The 21,601-nt window shown below is 52.2% G+C and overlaps 1 protein-coding gene and 1 pseudogene across 2 annotated transcripts in view; one reads left to right on the forward strand and one right to left on the reverse strand.

The window, feature by feature from the left end:
• The window catches only part of AHRR (aryl hydrocarbon receptor repressor), a 72,286-nt gene extending 53,008 nt beyond the window's left edge, over positions 1-19,278 (forward strand). For both annotated transcript variants that reach the window (XM_059694607.1, XM_059694606.1), the window contains exons 5-11: positions 1,862-1,951; positions 6,934-7,063; positions 8,622-8,755; positions 10,694-10,893; positions 14,200-14,261; positions 14,779-14,920; positions 15,703-19,278. In XM_059694607.1, coding sequence (XP_059550590.1) covers positions 1,862-1,951; positions 6,934-7,063; positions 8,622-8,755; positions 10,694-10,893; positions 14,200-14,261; positions 14,779-14,920; positions 15,703-16,717 — 1,773 coding nt within the window. In that variant the 3' untranslated portion in view covers positions 16,718-19,278. The remainder of the gene's footprint in view (positions 1-1,861; positions 1,952-6,933; positions 7,064-8,621; positions 8,756-10,693; positions 10,894-14,199; positions 14,262-14,778; positions 14,921-15,702) is intronic.
• On the reverse strand, positions 240-1,613 carry LOC132233623 (large ribosomal subunit protein mL53-like; annotated as a pseudogene).
• Positions 19,279-21,601: the final 2,323 nt, after the last annotated feature.

Below are 21,601 nucleotides of genomic sequence, written 5' to 3' on the forward strand. Positions count from 1 at the left end.
TGATGATGTTTACTTGTTATAAAGCAAATTTGTAATCATCGCAAGAACAGGAACCCAAGTCTTTTTATTATTATTATTATTATAAAGGCAGTATTTATTAAAATACATTTCATTTTCAAAATTGAGCTATCAGCTATTAAAGTGTGTGTACATTTTGGGGGGGTAACCTTGTATATAGATTTATAATTATATACTTAAAAGTTAACTTTCTTAAAAGAATACTTCTCATTTCATGTGCCTTGCATGCACCGATACTTTTTATTCTACTTTACTTTATTAAAGGCTGATTTAACCTCCTAAATTGATTCACGATCCACACTAATGGGTGGTAACTGTATGAAAAGTACTTTAGGTGCTGTTCTCTGAAACAAGTAGTAGTGAGACATAACCAGTGATGTGCTTTGGAAAGATAAAATTAAGCAGCAGCAAAAATGATGAGAAAAAAAAAAGGAGAATGTAACAATAGTACAGGAGAGTGAATGGGAATGAAGAGAGCATTTCAGGGGCTTTTGTTTAACATAGAATAATATGAACTTACTGACTGGGTATGCAAGGAAAAGGAGACAGCAGAGCCAGAGACAATGCTGTGGTTTCCAGCCCAGGCGGCTGGGCACATGGAGTGCCTGTAAAAGGAATGGGGAAGTCAGGGAGAGGCAAGTATATGTGTATGTAAAATTATCAATTCTATTTTGAACAAAGAATGTTTGTAAGATTCGGAGAAAATTGATAGTAGGTAACCTGACTGTAGCACAGAAATTAATATTAGACCCAAACAGAAATGCATGGTTTAACCCAAAAGGGTCGTCCAAGTTATAACAGAAGATGAGATACCCCAAAAATAAAGAGAGGGGGGGAAAAAGTTTATCTTTATGTTTAAGAGAAGGAAAAGGAAGAGACGTTCCATAGGGAATGAATTAAAAGTGGCAAATGCTACTTAGGTGGAGAGCTCAGGGCTGAGAAAACAGCACTGGATTTAGCTAATAAGAGTAAGAGGTATCATACTTGAGTGAGTGGTGGGGGAAGCCAAATTCAAAACGGTTAAGCGTGAGCGATGGTTAGAAAATGAAATAAATTCAAGTTTGTCTAGGCCCTTCCCAGATCGTCTCATCCCAGAAGCACTGGTTAGATGTGTAGTCATAGGGCTCTTTGGGGAGTGGGGATGGTGTCTGCGGCCTCCAGACAGTGATCTGGATGATTAAGTTGAGCTTTTCGTGGATAAGTGTTCTCTAAGGCCCAGGCTAGCATCTGCTCGTTGGCCTCTTATGCGCTGTCAGCAGCCCGCATCAGCGCCAGGGTGGTCCCCACCCCCCTCCGCGCTCTGGGCCTGGACGTGGAAGGCGAAGGCAGCGAGCATTTCTTGGGCGGTGAGGTGGGCGCCGCGCATAATCAGGCGGTTCCCGTCTCCCAAAAGCATATCCACGCAGGGTTCGGAGCCGTCGTGCCTAACATCCACAATCACGGAGCATTTCAAGTTGGTGGCGCGGACCTTCTCGCGGCTCACCGCCTGGAGGAAGGCCCTCGTAGACTCCACGTTGTTCTCAAAGGGGCAGAACTGAACCCGAACCTCCTTGACGGCCGGAGTCCTAGCCGAGCCAAGGCCGCCGCCGCCATGGTAACCTCAGGAACCCAAGTCTTGAACCTCATAAACCATGACCAAGTGCCCATGTCATCTGCTAACTGGGGACCTGTTGCAAAATGGTCATAAATCAATGGAAAGGAAGTATTTCTGGGGGTTATGAATGCAGATTACAAAGCAGGGGAGAAAAGGTTGAAAGCTCAAGCAAAACGATGCTCGTACTTTTTCATTTCGAGTGATTGGATGAGTGTATCTAGAGGCCAACTCGATTTTTATTTCTTCCAGTCCCTGGACGGCTTTGCTCTGGTGGTGAGCGCAGAAGGGGTGATATTTTATGCATCAGCAACGATCGCGGACTACCTGGGCTTCCACCAGGTGAGCAAACCCTCTCTCTGCCGTGTGATAGGTCCCGTTAACCTGTGGATGCTCACTGTCTTCAAGGTTTAAACATCTCCAAAGTCTGCTTTTCTTATCACAGAGGTTTTAGCAGGTAAGCCTTTCCACACCTCAGCTTTGTCTGAGGCTCAGTCACGGCAAGAGGTGTGACGTGTCCAGGGTGTCCCGGATCTAAAGAGCAGCGATGGTGCCGACTGTGGCACAGCCCCCACACTGGTCATGCTCTGGCCAGCCCTTGCCAGCAGCATGGATGTCTTAAACACCAGGACAAAGTGTGTTCTGCAAACACCCTCTTGGATGCGCAGATAATCCTCTTGGGACGTTACCGCAGACCAGCCGGGGGATGGTTCCAGACACTGGGGCCAAGAGCTGCAGCCGAGGCCCATCAAATGCTGGGACCCAGAAGGGCAGCTCCTCTAAGAAAAGGTGCGATGAGAAGTCCCACCCAAAACCCAGGAAAGGAAAAGGACACTTCTCTGTGACACTCCTGAGAGGCGTCCCCACACCAGCCCCACTACAGGGGAGGCTGCCTGGGTGTTTGTCCCCTTGGCTGCACTCAGCAGTGTGTGACATACACCATGCCCAGATCCTGAGATGAGTCTCCCATTCTTAGGACAATACAAGCACCCGGCGTGGCCAGCTTAGCCCTGGTGCCCTCCCGTTCCCCTGTCCCCTCCTGTACACCCCAGAAGCTCTGGGGCGCCTCATTTACACAGTGCTGTTCACCCCTAAGTGGCCAGTAGATCGGTGGGCACGGCTGGGGTTAATGGCTCGCTCGCTGGTGGACAGGGCAAGAATATGGACACCACTTGATTCCAGCCCCCAGGTGGTGAAGCTTTAACGGACTTCCCTCAGTTGCCTGCGCAGGGCTGAGTCTAGAGAGACACCGTTTGGTTTGCCTTTCCGTGCTGTCACCAAGAGTTGCCCCGTGAATTCTTTAGCCATTATTCGGAGGTCTTAGCGCAGACGTTGGCTCGGTGATCAAGGCAGGGGTCCTGTAGAGCAGCCTTGGTTCCAGGTCTGAACTTGTCATTGGACCTTTGTTTTATTGGAGCTTGCTTATTTCCCTCCAAGAGTTAGAAGTAAAAAAAAAAAAAAAAAGGTTTGCCTTTTATTATAAGGAAATTGTTTCCAAATGCCATTAAATCAGGCATCAACTCTAATTTATGCAAAATATTTCATAAAAATCTGAGAACAGCTTTGTGCTATTGTGAGCTCCTTGTGCAAAATGATTTACAAAGTCAGGAGCCAGAGTCTTCCTATCACAGCTGGAGCCCATTGTCTATCTCAGGCCCAGCACTTTTTGTGGTGAATATATAGGTTTAGGCATATATTTCAGTTGCCGTTTTTTTGATTGAAGAAGTTGTCTGCCCTCGCACAGGGCAGCAGTGGGGAGGCTGTCCCCGTGTGAGCCACGGCGCCTGTGGAGCGTGTTGACTTTGCACGAAAAAGTAAAGATGATAACTGCTGGCATGAGGATTTTGTTCAAGTAATGCTTTTATTCTTAACTCCATAATGATGGTTTAGAGCTAAAATAATGGCTGCTTTTACTTGATCAAAGCCACGTTTTGGTCTATTTGAATAATTGTTATATTATTCTCTGCCTTCCTCGCATTTTTCCCACCATTTGCTTCTCTTGACCTCACTTCCTAGGAATCAAGCTCTAGGAGATTAAGAAAGAAGGGTGGTCAGACGTGCCGCACTAATTATTACAATACAGGTCCTTGTTTCCTCAAACTGAAAAAATTCACATTTAATGTCTTCAAACTGGCTTAGCCAGGAATGCCTTTTCCGGTTTTATTATGCCCTCCTCTAAGTTCATCTGTCCCCTGTTTTGGTTGAGCTGCAGACTCATACCTTGCATGTTAATTCCACACATTCCTTTCGTTAATAATTACGGTGTGACGATGACGAACGGCACCCAGGGAGACCTGTGGGCAGCCCACTGCCTTCCGGGTTCTGTGAAGCTTGGTCACCGACTAAAACTCATGAGGGAATAATGTGCACCACAGGGAGAACCATGACTGCTCAGTGCTCAGAGGTCAGCATACTCTTTTCCTTAAACAAAGCCATAGAGGGGAAAACGCCATCTATCTGCAACAGGATGGAAAAACACCCAATTCTCGGTAAGGACTCAACCACACAGAGAACATAAAACAATCTTTAAAGAAATTAAAGAAGATCCAGATAAATTAAGGGATAAGCCATATTCATGAATTGGAGGACCCAATCTATATATATAAAAGGCTAAGTGACCAACTGTCCGTCTGACCATCTGACCGGCCAGTACACATGATACACACTGGCGATTTAAAAATAAATGTTGACTCGTGCATGCAAGATACATATAAAGCTCTCACTGGTGCCAATCGCACTCGTGTGTTTCGATCTGTCATTGTAGATCGTGAATTTGGTTGACACTTCTATTATAGAGAAAGGGTGAATAACAATATTAAAATATTTCTTCTAATTAATTTCCTTTCAATGTGCACTAATTCGTGCACCAGGCCACTCGTATTATCATAAAGATGTCAGATCAGGTTATAGAATTAATGACATTACCACAAAAACTGAGCAGCTCTTCTGGAAATTGGCAAGCTAATTGGAGATGCAGAAAGCTAAGGTGATCCGAGCAGGTTAAGGGAGTGGGAGGGACTTAGAGGGACCTATAATTCTGGACACAAGACTTCCTACAAAACTCAGCAGTTAAGATAGTATGGCCTCAGTGCAGGGACAGACAAATGGACCCATAGGGGAACTGGCAGTCAGAGCAGACGGGTATGCACAAATGATAAAGGTGGTCCTGCCAATGGTGGGGAAATGGTCAATAAATGGAGCTGGGTAAACGGGATCTACTGGCAGGAAAATGAATCTTGATTCTTGCCTCACACTGTACATGATACATATTAGGTGGATGGTAGAAGTTTCTAGGAGATAACAGAGCAGAAGTAGGAGATCTATAAGGAAAGATTCCTTAGGACAAAACCCCATTCCTAAGGAAAGATTGATGAATTCAACTGTGTTAGATCCATTAAGAGAGCGGGAAGGCAGGCCAGGGAGTGGAGATGTTTGCAATGGAACACGCCCAACAAAGTCCTCGTGACCAGAACAGACAGAGAACGCTGACAAGTCAGCACGATGGCTCCATGGAAAATGGAGAAAAGGACACAAATGGGCAACACGCACGCACACACATGACACGTGTACACACACATTCACATCTAAAGACCAATAAATCTGTGAGATGCTCCATTTCCTTAGATTTCATGATGTGCAAATTAAAACCACACTAAGAAACCATGACACATTTGCCACAGAGGCTCAAACGAGAAGGGCTGAAGTGCCGAATGTTGGCGAGAATGGAAAGCAACTGGACTTTTGCACTCGCCACAACGAGGGTGTGACTTGCGCACTCACTTTGAAAAGCTGTTTGGCATCATCTCCTGAAGCTGAACTTTGGCTACCATGCCCAAGTAATTCCACTCCTGGGTGTGCTCTCAGACACGCAGCCATGTCACGCCAACGGGCTCAGACAGGGTACAGCCCAAGTGTCCGTCAGCAGGAGAGGGGATTAGCCAGAGGTGGGATACCCATGCAGCAAAACTCACACAACAATGGGGGTGAAAACTGCGACACGCACACACGTGGGTGAACGGACAGGCACCAAAGAGCACAGCACACAGTGCTCCACTTACATGCAGGCCAGCGTGACCGCCCCCGGGAGGGAGAGAGGGAGAGACCCACGAGGCGCTGTGGGTGTCCTGCTTGCTGACTGGGTGCTGGTGTCATGGGAACTCAGCGCGCTGTATATGATATGGGTACTTTCCAGCCTAAATGTTACACTGGAATCGCAAAAGTGTATTAGGAAAACGTCCCTGTGGATAGTGCACTTGCCATCATAGAGCCCCGGGTAAGGTGAGAGCCATCAGGTGAGCTGGAAGCCACCAGGTGAGACAAGAACCTCCAGTGAGGTGGAAGCTGCCAGGTGAGGTGCGAGCCAGCAGATGCATCCCCTTCCACCAGGAGCTGGTCTCTGCCTGTTGGTCCCACATTCATGTCCAGAGCCCCTGACCCTGGACAACACTGACCAAGGGCAGCACCACTTCTGACCTCTGTGTCCCCTTCTCTCTGTGAAAGCAGTCTGTTTGGACTGTGGGGTGCACAAAGGTTGGAGTCCAACTTCGCGTTATGGCCACATTCCTGCTCTGCCTCCCCGAGGATGTCTTATTTGACATTTGGGGCATCCCAGCCGGCCTTCGCCAGAGTTACAGGTAGGAGAAGTCGTGGGAGATGTGTACAGGCCCTCGTCATTTATCAACAGACTCTGAGAATGTTTTCACCGACAGTAGCCACAGTCTTCGTGGCCCATGGTTGTGGCCTCTGTGCCCCAGACGGTGGCTTCCCAGTGTGGACCTGGGGCCGCAAGAGTCAGCCTCTGTGCCAAGCAAAGGGAGGACAGAGGACCAGAGAGACGGCTGTGGACGGTGCGTCCTGGAAGGGGGTGGCATGGCCTGGAGGTGCCAGGAAGAAGGAAGTCACTGGCCAGGAGGCACTGGTGCTCCTACCTCACCCCCAGGGGTGATTTCCTAATAAGCTTCTGGCTGCAAAGTGCCCAAATCATACAGCGTGATGAGTTCCCTGAGTCCCTGAGGGTTGGAACCAATTTAGAAAAGTGGGATCTTGGCTCTAGAAGACATTTGGTCTGAGCCTCCCGCTCTGCCCCCGAAGTCACCGCCTGGCAGGCGGGTGGAGATTGGGGGACTCCGTCTTCCAGGTGCATGGCCCATCCTCCCAGGGAGGGAATGGCCTCGAGGCCACACTCCAGTCTTTCCTGTGGACTTTGTCCTCACAGATAGGGCTTGCTCCAGAGAGTTGGATGAGGTGTTTGTGAGGTAGTCAGCACTGGGGGCCGTGTGAAAACCCCCTGGGGTAAGGCTGGGGTACCTGTTCTGATGTTTCAGACGGACGTGATGCACCAGAACATTTATGACTACATCCACGTGGACGACCGCCAGGACTTCTGCCGGCAGCTCCACTGGGCCATGGATCCTCCCCAGGTGGTGTGTGGGCAGCCCCTGCGCTCGGAGACAGGTGGGTCTCACCGAGCCTGGGAGCCCGGCTTGTCAACACGTGGACTGCCCAGGAGACGGCCCCCGACCTCCATCTCCTTCCCTTCACATCGAGTGCAGCGTCCCCTCTTCCAGAGACCGCTCCCGCGTTCCTCTTCCCCCTCCAGACGGCCCACAGGGCTCTGGGGCTCCTGAGCATTGATGGTGTCTCCTGCCCCTCTCTGGGCTCTGCCAGGGCCCGGAAACCCCTTCCCAAAAGCTGCTGTGCTTGTCTTTCCCCAGGGGCGCGGTCTTCCAGGAAATTCCTTTGGCCCCATTTGATTTACCTAAAAAAGAAAACCCCCAGAGATTGTTGTCTGCTCACAGATGTGCCCCTTGCGGGCAGGACCCCCTCCTGGCAAAGCCCCACCTGACCCAGACCGAGGCCCCTGCCCACTCGGGACACGCTCGGCGGGCATCCAGCTCCTGCGGAGGTGGCAGGGCGGACTGGCACGCAAGGGAAGCTCACCCGGGCACGAGGAGACAGGGTGCCTCCCCCTGGGGCCCAGCACGGGGCGGGGGGGAGTGAGTCCCAGTCTCCCCAGAAGTTGTAAGCGATTCAAGAAAAGTTTCCAACACAGCCTCACGCAACAGCATAATTTCCACATAAAGCTGAGTGAAGGGAGCAAGCCCAGGTGCTGGGCCGCGAGCCCATTTTATCACGCTCACAAGGGACAGGCTGAACAGCCGGTGGCGTCGCACGTGCAGTCCCACCGAAGTGGCGTGCTTCGTTTTCTCAGTCCTCACCAGAGCATTTGTTTCTATTGATTTTTTTTTTAATGTGGATGATTTTTTTTTGCCTTTTATTATATAGGATTTTATTGGGGTGACATTAGTCTACATCAGGGGTCCTCAAACTACAGCCCGCGGGCCACATGCAAATACAAATATTGTATTTGTTCCCGTTTTGTTTTTTTACTTCAAAATAAGATATGTGCAGTGTGCATAGGAATTTGTTCATAGTTTTTTTTTAAACTATAGTCCGGCCCTCCAACGGTCTGAGGGACAGTGAACTGGCCCCCTGTTTTAAAAGTTTGAGGACCACTGGTCTACATGAACACATAGGTTACATGTGTGGATTACTAATTTACAAAACCTGTATGTAGGACCGTATGCCCACCACCCAAAGTCGAATCTCCTGTCAGCGAGAGAGGAAGGGTAGGGAGAGAGAAGCGTGGGTCGGCTGCTCCTGTCCTGGCCCCAACTGGGGATCAGAGCCACAGCCTAGGCATGTGCCCTGACTGGGAAGCAGACCCTCTGGTCTATGGGACGACGCTCCAACCAGCCGAGCCACCCAGCAAGGGCCGAAGTGACGTTTTAAAGGCAAAGGCCTGTGAGCACATTTGTGGGAACAGCTGTCACTGTGGGGTCTTGGGGACAGGGGATGGGCGGGACGTCAGGGCCCGTGTGAATTGCGCCCTAGACGGTGGGCGTGTTACGTGGTGATAGCTGCCTGGTCGCGCACAGCTGATCAGCGTGTTTTTTCCGTTTCCCTGTCACGGCCTTTGGGCTCTCGCCCCCACCTGCGCCCACCTGGGCAGGAGAGGATATCATGCTGGGGAGGCTGCTCCGGGCCCAGGAGGGGGGCGCCGGCCCCACCGAGTACTCGGCCTTCCTGACGCGCTGCTTCGTCTGCCGCGTGCGCTGCCTGCTGGACAGCACCTCGGGCTTCCTGGTGAGTGAGTGGTGGGGGCTCTGGTGACGTTTGGGTGCCCCGTGTCCTGTGGCAGAAGGAACGGAGGGGGAAGTGAGGGGCTCGGGGTGACCTGCATGTGGTTCTCAGCGGGACTGAGGGATGCCAGGTGGGTGAAGGAGAGTGAGCCTGAGACACCTGCTACACATAGAGGAGATGACTCAGTGACGTTAAAACTCTGCAGTAGGCCTCACACTGTACTGGGTTTTAATTTACGTTTAGTTGTCCCTTTATTTCAAATTCATGTGCAAAGATTTTCCCAGGACACCCAACCGAGACCACGTTCCTGCCAGGCCTTTTGGCTTAACCTCTTCTCTTGCAAATAGATACTGTGCTCCCACTTCTCATGTTTGACCATTTCCTCTTCCAGCTTCTCACTGAAGGGATGAAGGGAAGGGAGGAGACGTCCTCCTGGGGGCACAACAGAGCAGAGCCCCTAGCCCGTGCCACACCTCTGTCCACCTCCCAGACTGTATTCCAGAGCCTCTGTCGCTTCCCCTCCCCAGCCCAGTGCCCACACTGTCCTTGGGGTCACGGCCTCCCTAGAGGCCCAGCACCCCCATCCTTGGGCAGCAATTCAACACCAGACCCTCTGACCCCAGGGCCTTTCACCATCAGTGCTGCAGGGCAGGGCCCTGGGGCTCAGTCTCCAGCCCTGCCTGGGTGTGTGCACTGCTGCCCCCGGCCACTGCACACCCTCCCAGCCCCACCTAGCCCCGTGCCCACGAGGAGTTCGTCTCCCCCTCCTGGACTTTGGGCCCCTACCTGGGGTCTGTGTCCCCACCTGGACTATGAGCCCCTCGAGGGTCCATCTCCATACCTGGGCTGTGGCCCTGGGAGGCACAAACCCCTGGAGTTTGGTGTTTGGTGTTTGGCAAAGCCCCGGAGTGTTGGGCTGGGCTGGGCTGGGCTGGACTGGAGATTTCGAGCTGGTGCTCAGCGTGCATGTAGGAAGGGAAGACAGACAGAGGACGGTCCTTTAAGTGGCTCTGGAAGAGGGAGCCATCCCTGCAGACCAGCCCTCGGGCGCCACCTACTGGCTGGCCGCATCAGTGCCCATCTCACTGATCTTGTTTTGTGCCAGTTTTTCCAGCTCGGAGCCCTTTGAGCCACCGCACACCCCCACCCCCCATCCCAGCCCCAGACCTTCGGGAAATGCACACCAAAACCATCCCCCAACAGAGCTGCCCAGCGGCCCTGGGCTGAGGGCCAGACCCCCTCAGGACTTGAGACCCTTGGCATCACTCACTCGGGCGCCCAGCGCCAGTCTCTGCAGGCAGGGCTCCGTGCAGAGGCCGCTACCAGCCCAGTGGCTGCAGTTTCATTAGCCTTTTCCTGTTGGTCGTTTTGTTTCTGCATTAACAATGGTCTTAATAAAAACATTACTGTGTACAATACAAATTCAGTCACTTCAGAACAGTAGAGAATGAAACAAATATTCCTCCTTTGCATTTACCTGCTTCTTGGGATGTCACGGCCCCTACACATGTCCCTCCTGGGGTGTTTCCCCAGTTTCTGGCTCCCCTTCCCCCATACCCCTCCTTCTCTGCTCCACCCTGGCCACTGAGGAAGCAGAGCTGCTGCTGGGCCTGGGAGACCCTCCCCTCAGATCCCTGTGTCCTTCACGCTCACGTGTGAGGGTTGGCTCGCACACCTGCACACCCGTGAGTGCACACACGAGAACATGCTTGTCAGTTAAAGGACATTACAGAGACTCCAGAGCAGCTGGGAACCACTCGGAGGCCTTGGGGTAGCTCCTGTCCCAGGGAGGCCAGGCATGGAGAAACGCTGGCGCATGCCTCCTCGGTGACTGGGGATAAGGTTCTTGTCCGTGTTTTGATCCCTGGGAACGTCATTTCCACCTGCTTTGGCCATGTTGCTAATCGCTCTGTGAACATGTTTCTGTCCTTAAAACATCAGACGATGCAGTTTCAAGGGAAACTGAAATTCCTGTTTGGCCAGAAGAGGAAGGCGCCGTCGGGAACAGCCCAGTCCCCTCAGCTCTCGCTGTTCTGCGTCGTGGTGCCCGTGCTCCTACCGTCTGTGACAGAGATGAAAATGAAGGGTGCGTTTCTGCGGGCGAAGCACAGGGCAGACGGCTCCACCACGATGGACGCGAGGTGAGTAAGCCCCTCGGCAGCCACGCTCACCGTCGCTGGTGCTTAGAGCGGAGTGCCTGACACGTAGCTCTTTCTACATTTTCTCCATCTTCAGAAAGCGAGGAAGAGAGAGAAACGTGGTGTTTTTTTAAGCTAGCACATTATGGGAGCAACCATTAGAAAAATAGAAATGCTTTTGTGAACTGTGGCAGCAAACACTGCCTCCACCATTTGTCCCTAAATCCTCCAGTTCCCATCAAGCCCCAACGGCCACCTGCACAGCTGTCCCTTTGCGGGGGGTGAGCGTCCACTCTTCCTCAGCACCCACGATTCACCTCTGGTGTCTTCCATGACCATTTAGATCAGGGGCGGGGAGTCTTTTTTCTGCCAAAGGTCATTGAATATTTATAACATCATTCGCAGGCCATACGAAATTATCAACTTAAAAGTTAACCACTATATTTGGTCACACATTTAATTAACTCACTCCTAATGCCTTGGCAGGGCCAGACCGAATGAGTTCGCTGGCCTTATACGGCCCGCGGGCCGGACGCTCCCCACCGGCAGGGTGATTAGAAAATCTGACAGCAGACACGGTGATTGGAGCGCTCCCGCTGTGTGCTCTGCTTTCGCAAGATGCTCATTCTCATGCCCACGCTCTGTGGTGTGGTCTGCCTCGGGGCTGCAGCTGGAGCCACTGCCTTCACGGCATGAGCCCCCACCTTGCTGCTGCTGGCCTCACGCGTCTGCACTGAAGGGGGCTTCCAGGAACACAGCGGTGGGCCTGGGGCTGCCCTCCGGGCCCCTGACACGCGCCAGCATGCTAAGACAGCAGTTTTGTGGAATGGTTTTTAGTGAAATATACATATGTCTTTTCACTTTTAAAGGTGTAATATGTCATGACACACGAGAGAGAGAAAACAGAATAGCCAGTGAGAACAACTGTAAGTGTAAGTGATGAAGCAAGCTAAATCGGGAAGGTGTGCTGAAGGGCAAAGGTTATTGTCCAAAGACCAACCCACTGTGCAGAGCCCATTGCAAAGGACTTATTGTGCCTGGTGGGGGATGAGTCTGTCCACACCTGCTTTTTTTAAAAAAATATTTTTTATTGATTTTACAGAGAGGAAGGGAGAGGGGTAGAGAGTTAGAAACATCGATCAGCTGCCTCCTGCACACCCTCGACTGGGGATGTGCCAGCAACCAAGGTGCATGCCCTGGACCGGAATTGAACCTGGGACCCTTCTGTCTACAGACTGGCTCTGTATCCACTGAGCCAAACCAGTTAGGGATCACACCTGCTTTCTTACCACCTGGACTAACACACTCATACTCTGAATTATTTTCCATCTTCATTTACTGTCTTCCAGTCTTCTGTGTTTTTAAGCTGTTGTGGCCTGATAATTATAATTGAAGCTGCACAGTGACTTTTCTATTTTCCGTATGTTTTTCCAACCCTACAAACGAGAGAGGAAAATTCTACCCTTCCCATCCCCTCCTAGAGGTCTGTGTGCAAGCTGGGCTTCCGCCACCCCCTGGCGCCCATATGGGGAAGCGCAGGCTGGCTGCACAGGTACTGTGAACGCATAGGGATGCACACATAATGCAGTTGAGTCAATATTAGGTATCGTATTGTATAGAATTACCTTAAAACTCAGAATAGGGAAAGACAAAGGCCCTCAGAGAATGTTGGTTCTGTTCAACATTCTAAGAAAGGAGAGAACAGCTGCCTCGAGCTTCTTGGGTTGGGAATTTCCAGCTGCTCTGAATGGAATTCCTAAACCAAGGTTTAGTTCAGGAGTCATGTTCGCTTCCCTCTGAGCTCAGAGATGGTGGAAGGTGCAAACTCAGAGGATCGGAAGCCCTGAGGGCTGCTCTGGGTGTGTTTTGTTGTCCCTGCAGATGCTATTCAAGTTCTTCACAACTTTCCTGACAGGTTTGTGACACACCTTCCTGCCTGATTGTACATGGATTCTGTAGGTGTAAATCCATCTACTTGCTAACACTTGTTTGTGCTCCAAAATCAATACCCAGGGGCCTTTGCAGTCATTCATAGTCATGCACAGAGTGACAGATATTTGAGTCGTCAATGAACATGTTCCCACTGAGAGAGACATTTCACTCTTCCTCTGCTCTCTCCTCTCCCTTCTCTTGTCCCTGTTCTCTTACCTCTGCTCTTAGCCCCTGGCTCTCATCCCTGTTCTCCTGTCTCTGTTCTGCTACAGAGATGACCAGGGGATGGAGAGGTGGGGCAGGGACAGCAGGGCAGGAGGCTTTGGCTCTGGGGCTAGCCAGGTAGAAGGGATTTGAATCCCACTCCTGCGCCTGCTAGAGGGATGGCCTTGGGCAAGTCCCTTAACACTTCTGAGCCTATATTTTTCTTCATTTAAAAAAAATATATTTTTATTGACTTCAGAGAGGAAGGGAGAGGGAGAGAGAGACAGCAACATCAATGATGAAAGAGAATCATTGATGGGTTGCCTCCTGCACACCTCCCATTAGGGGTCGAGCCCGAAACCCAGGCAGGTGCCTGGACTGGAATCAAACTGGGACCTCCTGGTTCATAGGTCAATGCTCATTCATCAAGCCACACCCACCAGGGACCTGTATTTTTTGGGGGAAAATTAATTTTAAAAAAGAATCTAGCAGAATGCATTTCCTCAGGCTTAAGATTCTGCCTAAGCTCTGTGACGGGTGTGTGCATGCGTGTGCGTGTACGTGTCTGTGTGCGCGCTCAGGGACGACGGCTCAGTGTTCACTAATTTAGTAGTTCACGGTGGCTGTGTAGAGCAGGGGTGGGGGACGTCCGGCCCACAGGCTGTATGTGGCCTGAAAAATCATTTGGTCTGGCCCAGCCAAGGCATTAGAGGTGAGGTAATTAAATGTTTGACCGAATAGAGCAGGCTAATGTTTAAGTTAATAATTTAGTGTGGCCCGTGAATGATGTTATAAATACCCAAATGGCCCTTGGCGGAGAAAGGTTCCCCACCTCTGGTGTAGAGCGTAACTAGTATAAATGACAAGAACTTACTGTATTTTCACTCTGGCCATCCAGAAAACAGTAAAGGCACTGAAAAATCATCCAGTGTGCAGGTCTACTTTCCGAAGCAAATCCATTAGGCCTTTATTGGCCTGAACAGTGACATGAATTGGAATTTTTAGCAACTCTCTTGCTGAGAAAAGACTTTACGATCTATACAAAGTTAAAAAGTATGAGTCACTGTTGTGTCTCCCCCTCCTAGCCATAACTGTAATGCCTGTCATGTTGTTAACTTCCACCGTGAGCACATGTCATCTGCATATTATTTTGCTATTATCTGTTCTCTGCAGAGCAAAAGCCACCAGGAGTCTGTGTGTATCAGAATTGCACGGGAAACCCAATTACTTAGCAGGTACTTTTAAAAGATCACTATGTTACCCTTTTTATTATTATTTTAAATATGTCTTTATTGATTTCAGAGAGGAAGGGAGAGGGAGAGAAAGAGAGAGATAGAAGCATCAATGATGAGAGAGAATCATTGATCGGCTGCCTCCCACACATCCCACACTGGGAATCAAGCCTACAACCTGGGCATGTGCCCTGACCGGGAATTGAACCATGACTTCCTGGTTCATAGGTCGATGCTCAACCACTGAGCCATGCTGGCCGGGAAACTGTCACTTTTTTTAAATGGGTAAAAGGTGTTAGTGTCCCTTGGAGGGCTCCCCCAACTCCCGGGATCCATGGCATGCTCCATGGAAGTGCCGTTGGGAGCGAGCGAGGCTGGGCGACGGCCAGTTCCGGGGGGCGCGGGTCTGCACAGCTCTGAGGGGCTCCAGGAGCCGTGTCCACAGAGAGCAAAGCGCTCTGCGGGCCCAGGTGCTGCTCAGGGCACCCGTGACGCCTTTCCCTTCTCTGCATCCTGACAGGAAGAAACAGTGGAGAAAACGGCATTTCTGTGTTCAGAGCACAGATGGACGCCTGCCGCTGGGCCCGGGTTCCCGCCAGGGCCACGTGCCTGTGCCTGCGGGGTGGCCCCGACCTCGTCCTGTACCCCGAGGGGGCCGCCGGGTAAGTGGTGCCTCTGCCCAGCCCAGCACCTCCCGCAGTCACAGCCGGGTGTCAAGAAAGAAAAAAGCAACTGGTGGCCTTGACCGTGATGGCTAAACCTTGCTCTTAGTTGAACATGCAAATACACACGGAACACACCCAGACATGCTTCTGGCCCTATAAGTCGTCATTACATGTCTGGGGGCTGGCTGGAGACAGGGACAGGACTTCTGTGGGGGCTGTAGGACCTTTGGACCCCCCTCGCCTGGAGCTGGACCCTGGGGGTGGCTGCCTCATCCTCTGCCCTCCCCTTTGTGTGGAAACCCTCTGCAGCCCCCCCCAGGCCCCACCCCTTCCCTGACACGGCTCTCCTCTTGGAGGCCTGGACTGCTGTGTGGTCACAGAACCACCTCGCCCTCCCACCACCACCTCGCATCACCACAGGTGATGCCACACCGTGCAATGTACATGACAGGACCTGGCACCCAGAAACCACCCAGAACCCCCTCTCCCAGCGTTAGTAGCTACTTCACACATGGCCTGTGCCTCATGGAGATGCTGCTCTCTGCACCCCTACCCCACCCTACCCCATCCCACCCCGGCCTCAGAGTCCCCCGTGGCACGCTGGCGGTGGGAGGGTCTTGCACAGGAAGGGGGGGTGCTGACACTGGCTCATGGGCTGCAGGGTTGAGAGTGGCAGGGTAGTGCGGGCGTAGAGTGGCCCTCACAGTCAGTCAGTGCCACCCTAATTTAGAGCCCTTCCCTCTCTCTGCCCTGCTGTCTGATGGGCCGTCTCTCCGCAGGGACTGGGGAGGTGAGGAGCATGGGAGGGTGCCCAGCGGCGGCTCCGGGGTCAGGAGGAGGAGGGAAGCACACGCTTACGACTGCTGCTTCGAGACGCCAGGACCCACGAGGCAACTGAGCTGGACGGCAGGCCAACATGTTCAGAACGGCCCCAAGCCAAAGCTGGAGCCCAGCAGGAGTGACCCGTTCCCTGTGCATGCCACCTCCCGGGGCTCCTGCGTGCCCTACCCCGGCGCCCCGGGCACCGTCCCTGCCTTCCGGAATTCCCCTGGCGCTCACCAGGCCCCCAGTGCCTATGCCAGCCGGCCGAGCAGAGCCTTGCAGGATGGCGAGCAGGGCCCGGTCCACTCTCCCGCCAGCGGCCCCTTCCCCCTGGGGAGCCTGGAGAACCAGGTCCCTCCATCGGGAGTGCAGTGCCTCGCAGTGGGGGGCTATGCCGCCCAGGACATCAAGTTGCCAGGTGTGCCCATGCCTCCTGAGGCCCCGTGCAACCCCATGCTGTCACTTAACGTGCCCATCAAGATGGAAAGTGACTCTGGGTCCGAGGATGCAGCAGATGGCTACTCTGTGTCGCCAAGCCAGGTGTGGCTGGGAGCCAGCGACGTGGCTAAGAGACAGCTGGTCACGTTCCCTACCAGGATGCACCTGAAAACAGAGCCAGACTCCAAGCACCACCTGTACGCCCCGCACCTGGGGCCTGGCATGCTGGGGGCTCCCCCCAGGCCTGGCAGGGAGCTGGCCCCCTTCCACCCCGCACACTTTGTCTGCCTGGAGCGTGGGCACGGCCCTCCTGAGCCAGAGCCTCCCCCCTGCCTCTGTGTGCGGGGCCACCGGCCCCCCACTCTGGGCTGTGACTGCAGAGCTCCAGGGACCACACCCATGATCAAACTTGAGCCCTTGGACTCACCCCCATGGGCCGCTCACAGCCAGGATGGGGCGCCCAGGGTGCTCCCCAAAAGTGCCTTGGCGACACTGGTGCCGCCCAAAGCCTCCGAGTGCTCTTTTCTGCCATAAGCCGGGCGTTTGTTCCGTGGCATCTGCCCCGCTCCGATGGACTGTCAGCTGGGATGGCAGGTGCAGGCCCGAGCCTCTCTTCAGGGGCGCGCTGCAGGTGGCACAGGTTCAGTCCTCTGTTATCTGGTGGCAGATGCCAGAGTGTGTTCTGTGTTTTGTAAAATATCACCAAAGTTCTTAAATGCAAAGTGGTCTTAAGTCTGTTCAAGTCTGACAGTATTTCTCTCTGAGGGGCTGTTTTTCAGGAAGCGGCCACCATGAGGCATGTGGGCCAGGGGGGGCTTACTCCAGGCTCGGGAGGCGGCAGCAGGCTCCGAGCTGACGGGCAGTCCCCGGGGCATGAAGGTGTGACGTTCCCTGCGGCCCCACACCTGCCTCCAGCTCTGGGTCCGTTCAGAGTGCAGCCGTGCCCTGGGGATTCCGCGGCCAGACAGGCCCTTAGGGCTGGAACTCGCTTGGGGCAGGTGACCATGCCCCATTCCCGGCAGGAATCTAGGGGGTTCCAGGCAGAAGGCACTGGGAGCATCAGGTCCTATGGCATGTGCTCTGCGACCCGCATGGAGTTGGAGGCCAAGTGGAGTGGAGATTCATGGGGTGATGTCCAGTTCCTTCTAGAAGTCTCTCTGGGGCTTTGAATAGGCCTCTGAAGATGGTTTACGCTCACCTGTCTCTTGGTGCAGCACGTAACCTAGAGTTCCCGGAGTCTGGGTTTGGAGGTAGAGAGAAGTTGAAAACGTGGAGAAAAGAAACAGAAGAGTGCATTGTCCCGCCGTCTTGCTGACTGTCCACAGTTTTTCAAATGAGGACTCCAATCACCATCCCAGGAAGAGTTGTTAGAGAAAAGCCAGGCAGGTGACTTCTTTAATTGGAAGGGTAATACGTTCTGATTGCAGGAAATTTGGATACAAAGCATAAATCAAAAAGGGAAGGTGACCCTCAATCCCCATCCAGAGATGGCTTGTAGCTGTTGGCAAAGTTCCAGGGGAACCCAGGGCATCCCATCCGGGTCTGAAAGCCAGCAGGCCGGAGGAGGCCACAGCAGGGAGGCCCTGGATCTGGGGTCTGCCCGTGGCCCTGCCTGTACAGGACAAGGCCACCTACCTTTAAAGTCACTGCCGCTGGGCGTCTCAGGAGGTGGCCGGAGTCCCCGGTGAGGACTTGCTGTTCCATCTGGAAATTCTGCTCTCAGTGCGGGGGTTTCTGTTGCTGGTGGCTTTGGGGTGCCCGTGTTCAGTTCCTGGGTTAATGCTGAAACTGGGGACCGGCCACTCTGAGGACCTCCTACTGCCCCTTCTTGCCCCACGTTGCCCCAGTATCCCATCTACCCAGTTCTCACACTGAGCATAGCACACCTCTGCTCTCTGGGTAGCTGTGGATTTAATCCCAAAGACAAGCAGTGGAGTTTCAGAATTTTCCTGCTTCTTTCTATTCAAGCTGAGTGCCCACTTCTCATCACAGGAAGCCCCCGCACCCCCCACCCCCTCACCACCCCCACCCCCACCCCTGTCTCTCAGAAGTAGCCGTCCACTCTTTGTGCTCCCGCCTGGGAGGGCGCTCCCTCAGCTCCTCTCACTTCATTCAACGGAGGGGAAGCAGGCCACTGCCTTCCCCATCCCAGAGTACAGCAGACAGGTGAGCGTGTAACAGGGAGAACAGGGGACTGAAGAGACGGAATTCACAGACATCCTTGCATTTTTTGCACATTGTAGTCAGATCCCAGCGAAACCAAAGGAGAGCTGTAGGCATGAACCTCACGTGAGGAGAAGCCTTTCCAAACTCACTCAGCGGTCCCTGCCCGCGAGGGGCCTGGGCTGCCCCCTCCTGCCAGCATCAGGCCCGCGCTGCCCCATCTCCTCCCTAACGTTCAGATGAACCCGTCTGTCCACATTCTCTTGGACCCCCTGCATCTAATGGGCCGCTGCTGGGAGGACAGGTCATGCTTGTTGATGTAGAATTCAGCATCTGGACCTCAACTCTGAAGTTTTCTGTCCGAGACCTCCGTTGTGCTTGGACCCAGGGCCCTTCCTCTGCTGAGTCAGCAGCAGCAAAACTTCCCTGAGTCAGCACTTCCGTTATTTTACATGCTTATGTGGGAAAATTTGTGTGGGGAAGACGATGATGGGAGGCAAAAGGTGAAGCTTGGCATTCCTGCTCTGCGATGTCACTAGCAGTGCTAATGACATGCTATCTTCTTCTGTTGTCCGAAGCTTTGACTGTGTCACTGAAACAGGTTACAATCAAATAGAAGGTAAAGATGGGATGGAAGGGGGGGAGGGAGGGGAGATAAACACAAATTATATTTTATATTTTTGCAGTTTCTACTGGAAGAAAAAAGTTTTCAATATCTAGACTGATTTGTTGAATTTTACAAATGGATGACTATAATGTAACTTTTTGTAGTTTTCTTGGTGCCTTTCGAAAGAGCTTTCAAATGTATTTCTGATACTGTGGTTTCATTACATTTGCAATATTGATGTTCAATAAATCACAGTAATATGGGTTTAGCATAAATGGAAACGTCTACTTGATTTTTCAAATGAAGTCATTTTATTTCCTTTAAAGTGTGTGTTGGCGAATGTACATTCTAAGACAATCCTTCCCAGGGGAGAGCAGGCCAGCCAGCCCCCACTTGCTGGGCCAAACCCTCTGCAGTGGCCGCCTGTCCTCCCTTGTGCCCCCCGTACCCCATCCCTGTCTTGCTCATGTTCTGCACACTCACCTGTGTTGAGACCTGAGATGGAAGCCACTCACTTGCACTCTGTCACATGACTACCCCGCTCCTGTGGGGACAGATGGGCATGGGGGTGAATCCCAGACTCGCCAGGGTGCTCCTTGGGACTGAAGTAACTGGAGAAACTGCTTTTGGGGATTGTTCTTTCCCCTGGTCCACCCTTGCATTGATGCACCCTTTGAGCATTCTGGCCTCATGGAGGCGTCTCAGAGTCCACCTGCTGGGCCTGTGTGGGCGTGAAAGCCCCACCCTGGCATCAGGACCGCCCCACCCCTGCTCCAGGGGACGTTTTTGCTCACCTCACTTTCCCCTCCCTCTTTGCTTTGCCACCCTGGTTATTTCTTATGCTTGGTTGTGAAGTCTGTGCATTTAAAAGGTACATATAAAACTTACTGCCCTAACTGGTTTGGCTCAGTGGATAGAGCGTCGGCCTGCAGACTGAAGGGTACTGGGTTCGATTCCAGTCAAGGGCATGTACCTTGGTTGCGGGCACATCCCCAGTAGGGAGTGTGCAGGAGACAGCTGAATTGATGTTTCTCTCTCATCAATGTTTCTAACTCTATCCCTCTCCCTTTCTCTCTGTAAATAATCAATAAAATATATTTTAAAAAATATTTATTTTTGGTTAATCTTCACCTGAGGATATCCCCCCCCCCCATTGATTTTTAGAGAGTGGAAGGGAGGGAGTGGGGGAGAGAGAGAAACATCGCTGTGAGAGGGACATTGATCGATTGCCTCATGCACATGCCCCAACCCCAGCCAGGTTGGGCGTGCAACCCAGGTACATGCCCTTGATCAGAAATCAAACTCGAATTTTTTGGTCCACAGGCCGATGCTCTAGCCACTGAGTAAAACCAACCAAGGCAAAGGGTGATTGCTGTTTTTATTCAACGCTTTACAGAAGGCATTTCAGTTACCTGATTTTCCAAACAACAGAAGTCAGAAAAAGATTTTTAATCAATGTTTTGTTCTTTTAGTTTTTAAGGATGAAAAAAAAAGTCATTTAACAAAGTACCCCCCCGCCTTTTTTTTTTTTTTTTTTAAATGACAGGGATCTATTCTTTCAGAGTTCTGGAGGCCAGATAAAGCATCACATTTTTAACCATCCTGGTGAACTGAAGAAATCAGGGAGCCTATATCCAAACACAGACACTGATAGCATGAGCCTCCATTTCCCATTATTGTTCAATGTTGCTACTTTTTAAAAGCTTTGACCATTTTGGCACATTTTGCTTCATTAGTTTCAAAATGCCTTTACAATTATTAACTTAAAATGTAATTTTAATTTTTTGTTTACATTTTTCACTGCTCAACTTAGTGCTATATTTTCACAATTGCTAGGTACAAATGAAATAATAAAGGGACCAGCCATCAGAATAATGAGATACTGCCCCTCCTCAGCTGTGACCTGTGCTGCCCTGCAATGGTAGGGGCCCACACATCTCCATCTTCCTGCCCCCCCCCCCCGCTGTGCACCTAGGTGTGTGCCTGTGTGTCTGTGGGCTCACATGTGTGTGCATGTGTGTGTTCCCATGTGTGTGTGCAGGCACCCATATCCTGTGCTGCTGTCCTCACCCTTCCTCCCATCCAGATCCAATCCCACCTGTTCAGGACTCTGCCCTATTTGTACCATCTCGGCTGACTTCAGAAGGTGCCCAGGGGTAGTCTAGTAGTTGGTAACAGTGAAAGGTTTCCTCTTCAGTTCAAGTTAAGGCAAATAGTGCTTCTCATCACAACAGACAAGCCCTGAAACATTATTAGTACACGAGCGACCCGGTGCATGGATTCGTGCACATTGGAAGGAAATTAATTAGAAGGTGGCCAGCGGGGTGGGACTGGGCGAGATGGGCCAGACACACCCTGAAACCAACCTCCTATGGTCCCTCCTGGCATCTGCGGAGTGAGTGGGGGGTCCCTCCGGTAGGTGGGGTCCCTCTGCCTGGCCTGCGGGGATTGGGCCAAAACTGGCTCTCCGACATCCCCGGAGGGGTCCTGGAGGGGTCCCGGAGTGCGAGAGGGCACTCTGCAAAGTTGCCATTATACAGGGTGTGGAATGCAAATGCAAGTGTGCGGTAAACCAGATTCAGGGCCGACAGTGCCCCAGCAACAACATAACCCACAGCCGAAGGTGGAATCATGCAGCCCCGGGAGGA

Source organism: Myotis daubentonii, chromosome 4 (assembly GCF_963259705.1).
Source record: "Myotis daubentonii chromosome 4, mMyoDau2.1, whole genome shotgun sequence".
In the NCBI taxonomy this organism is placed as follows: domain Eukaryota; kingdom Metazoa; phylum Chordata; class Mammalia; order Chiroptera; family Vespertilionidae; genus Myotis; species Myotis daubentonii.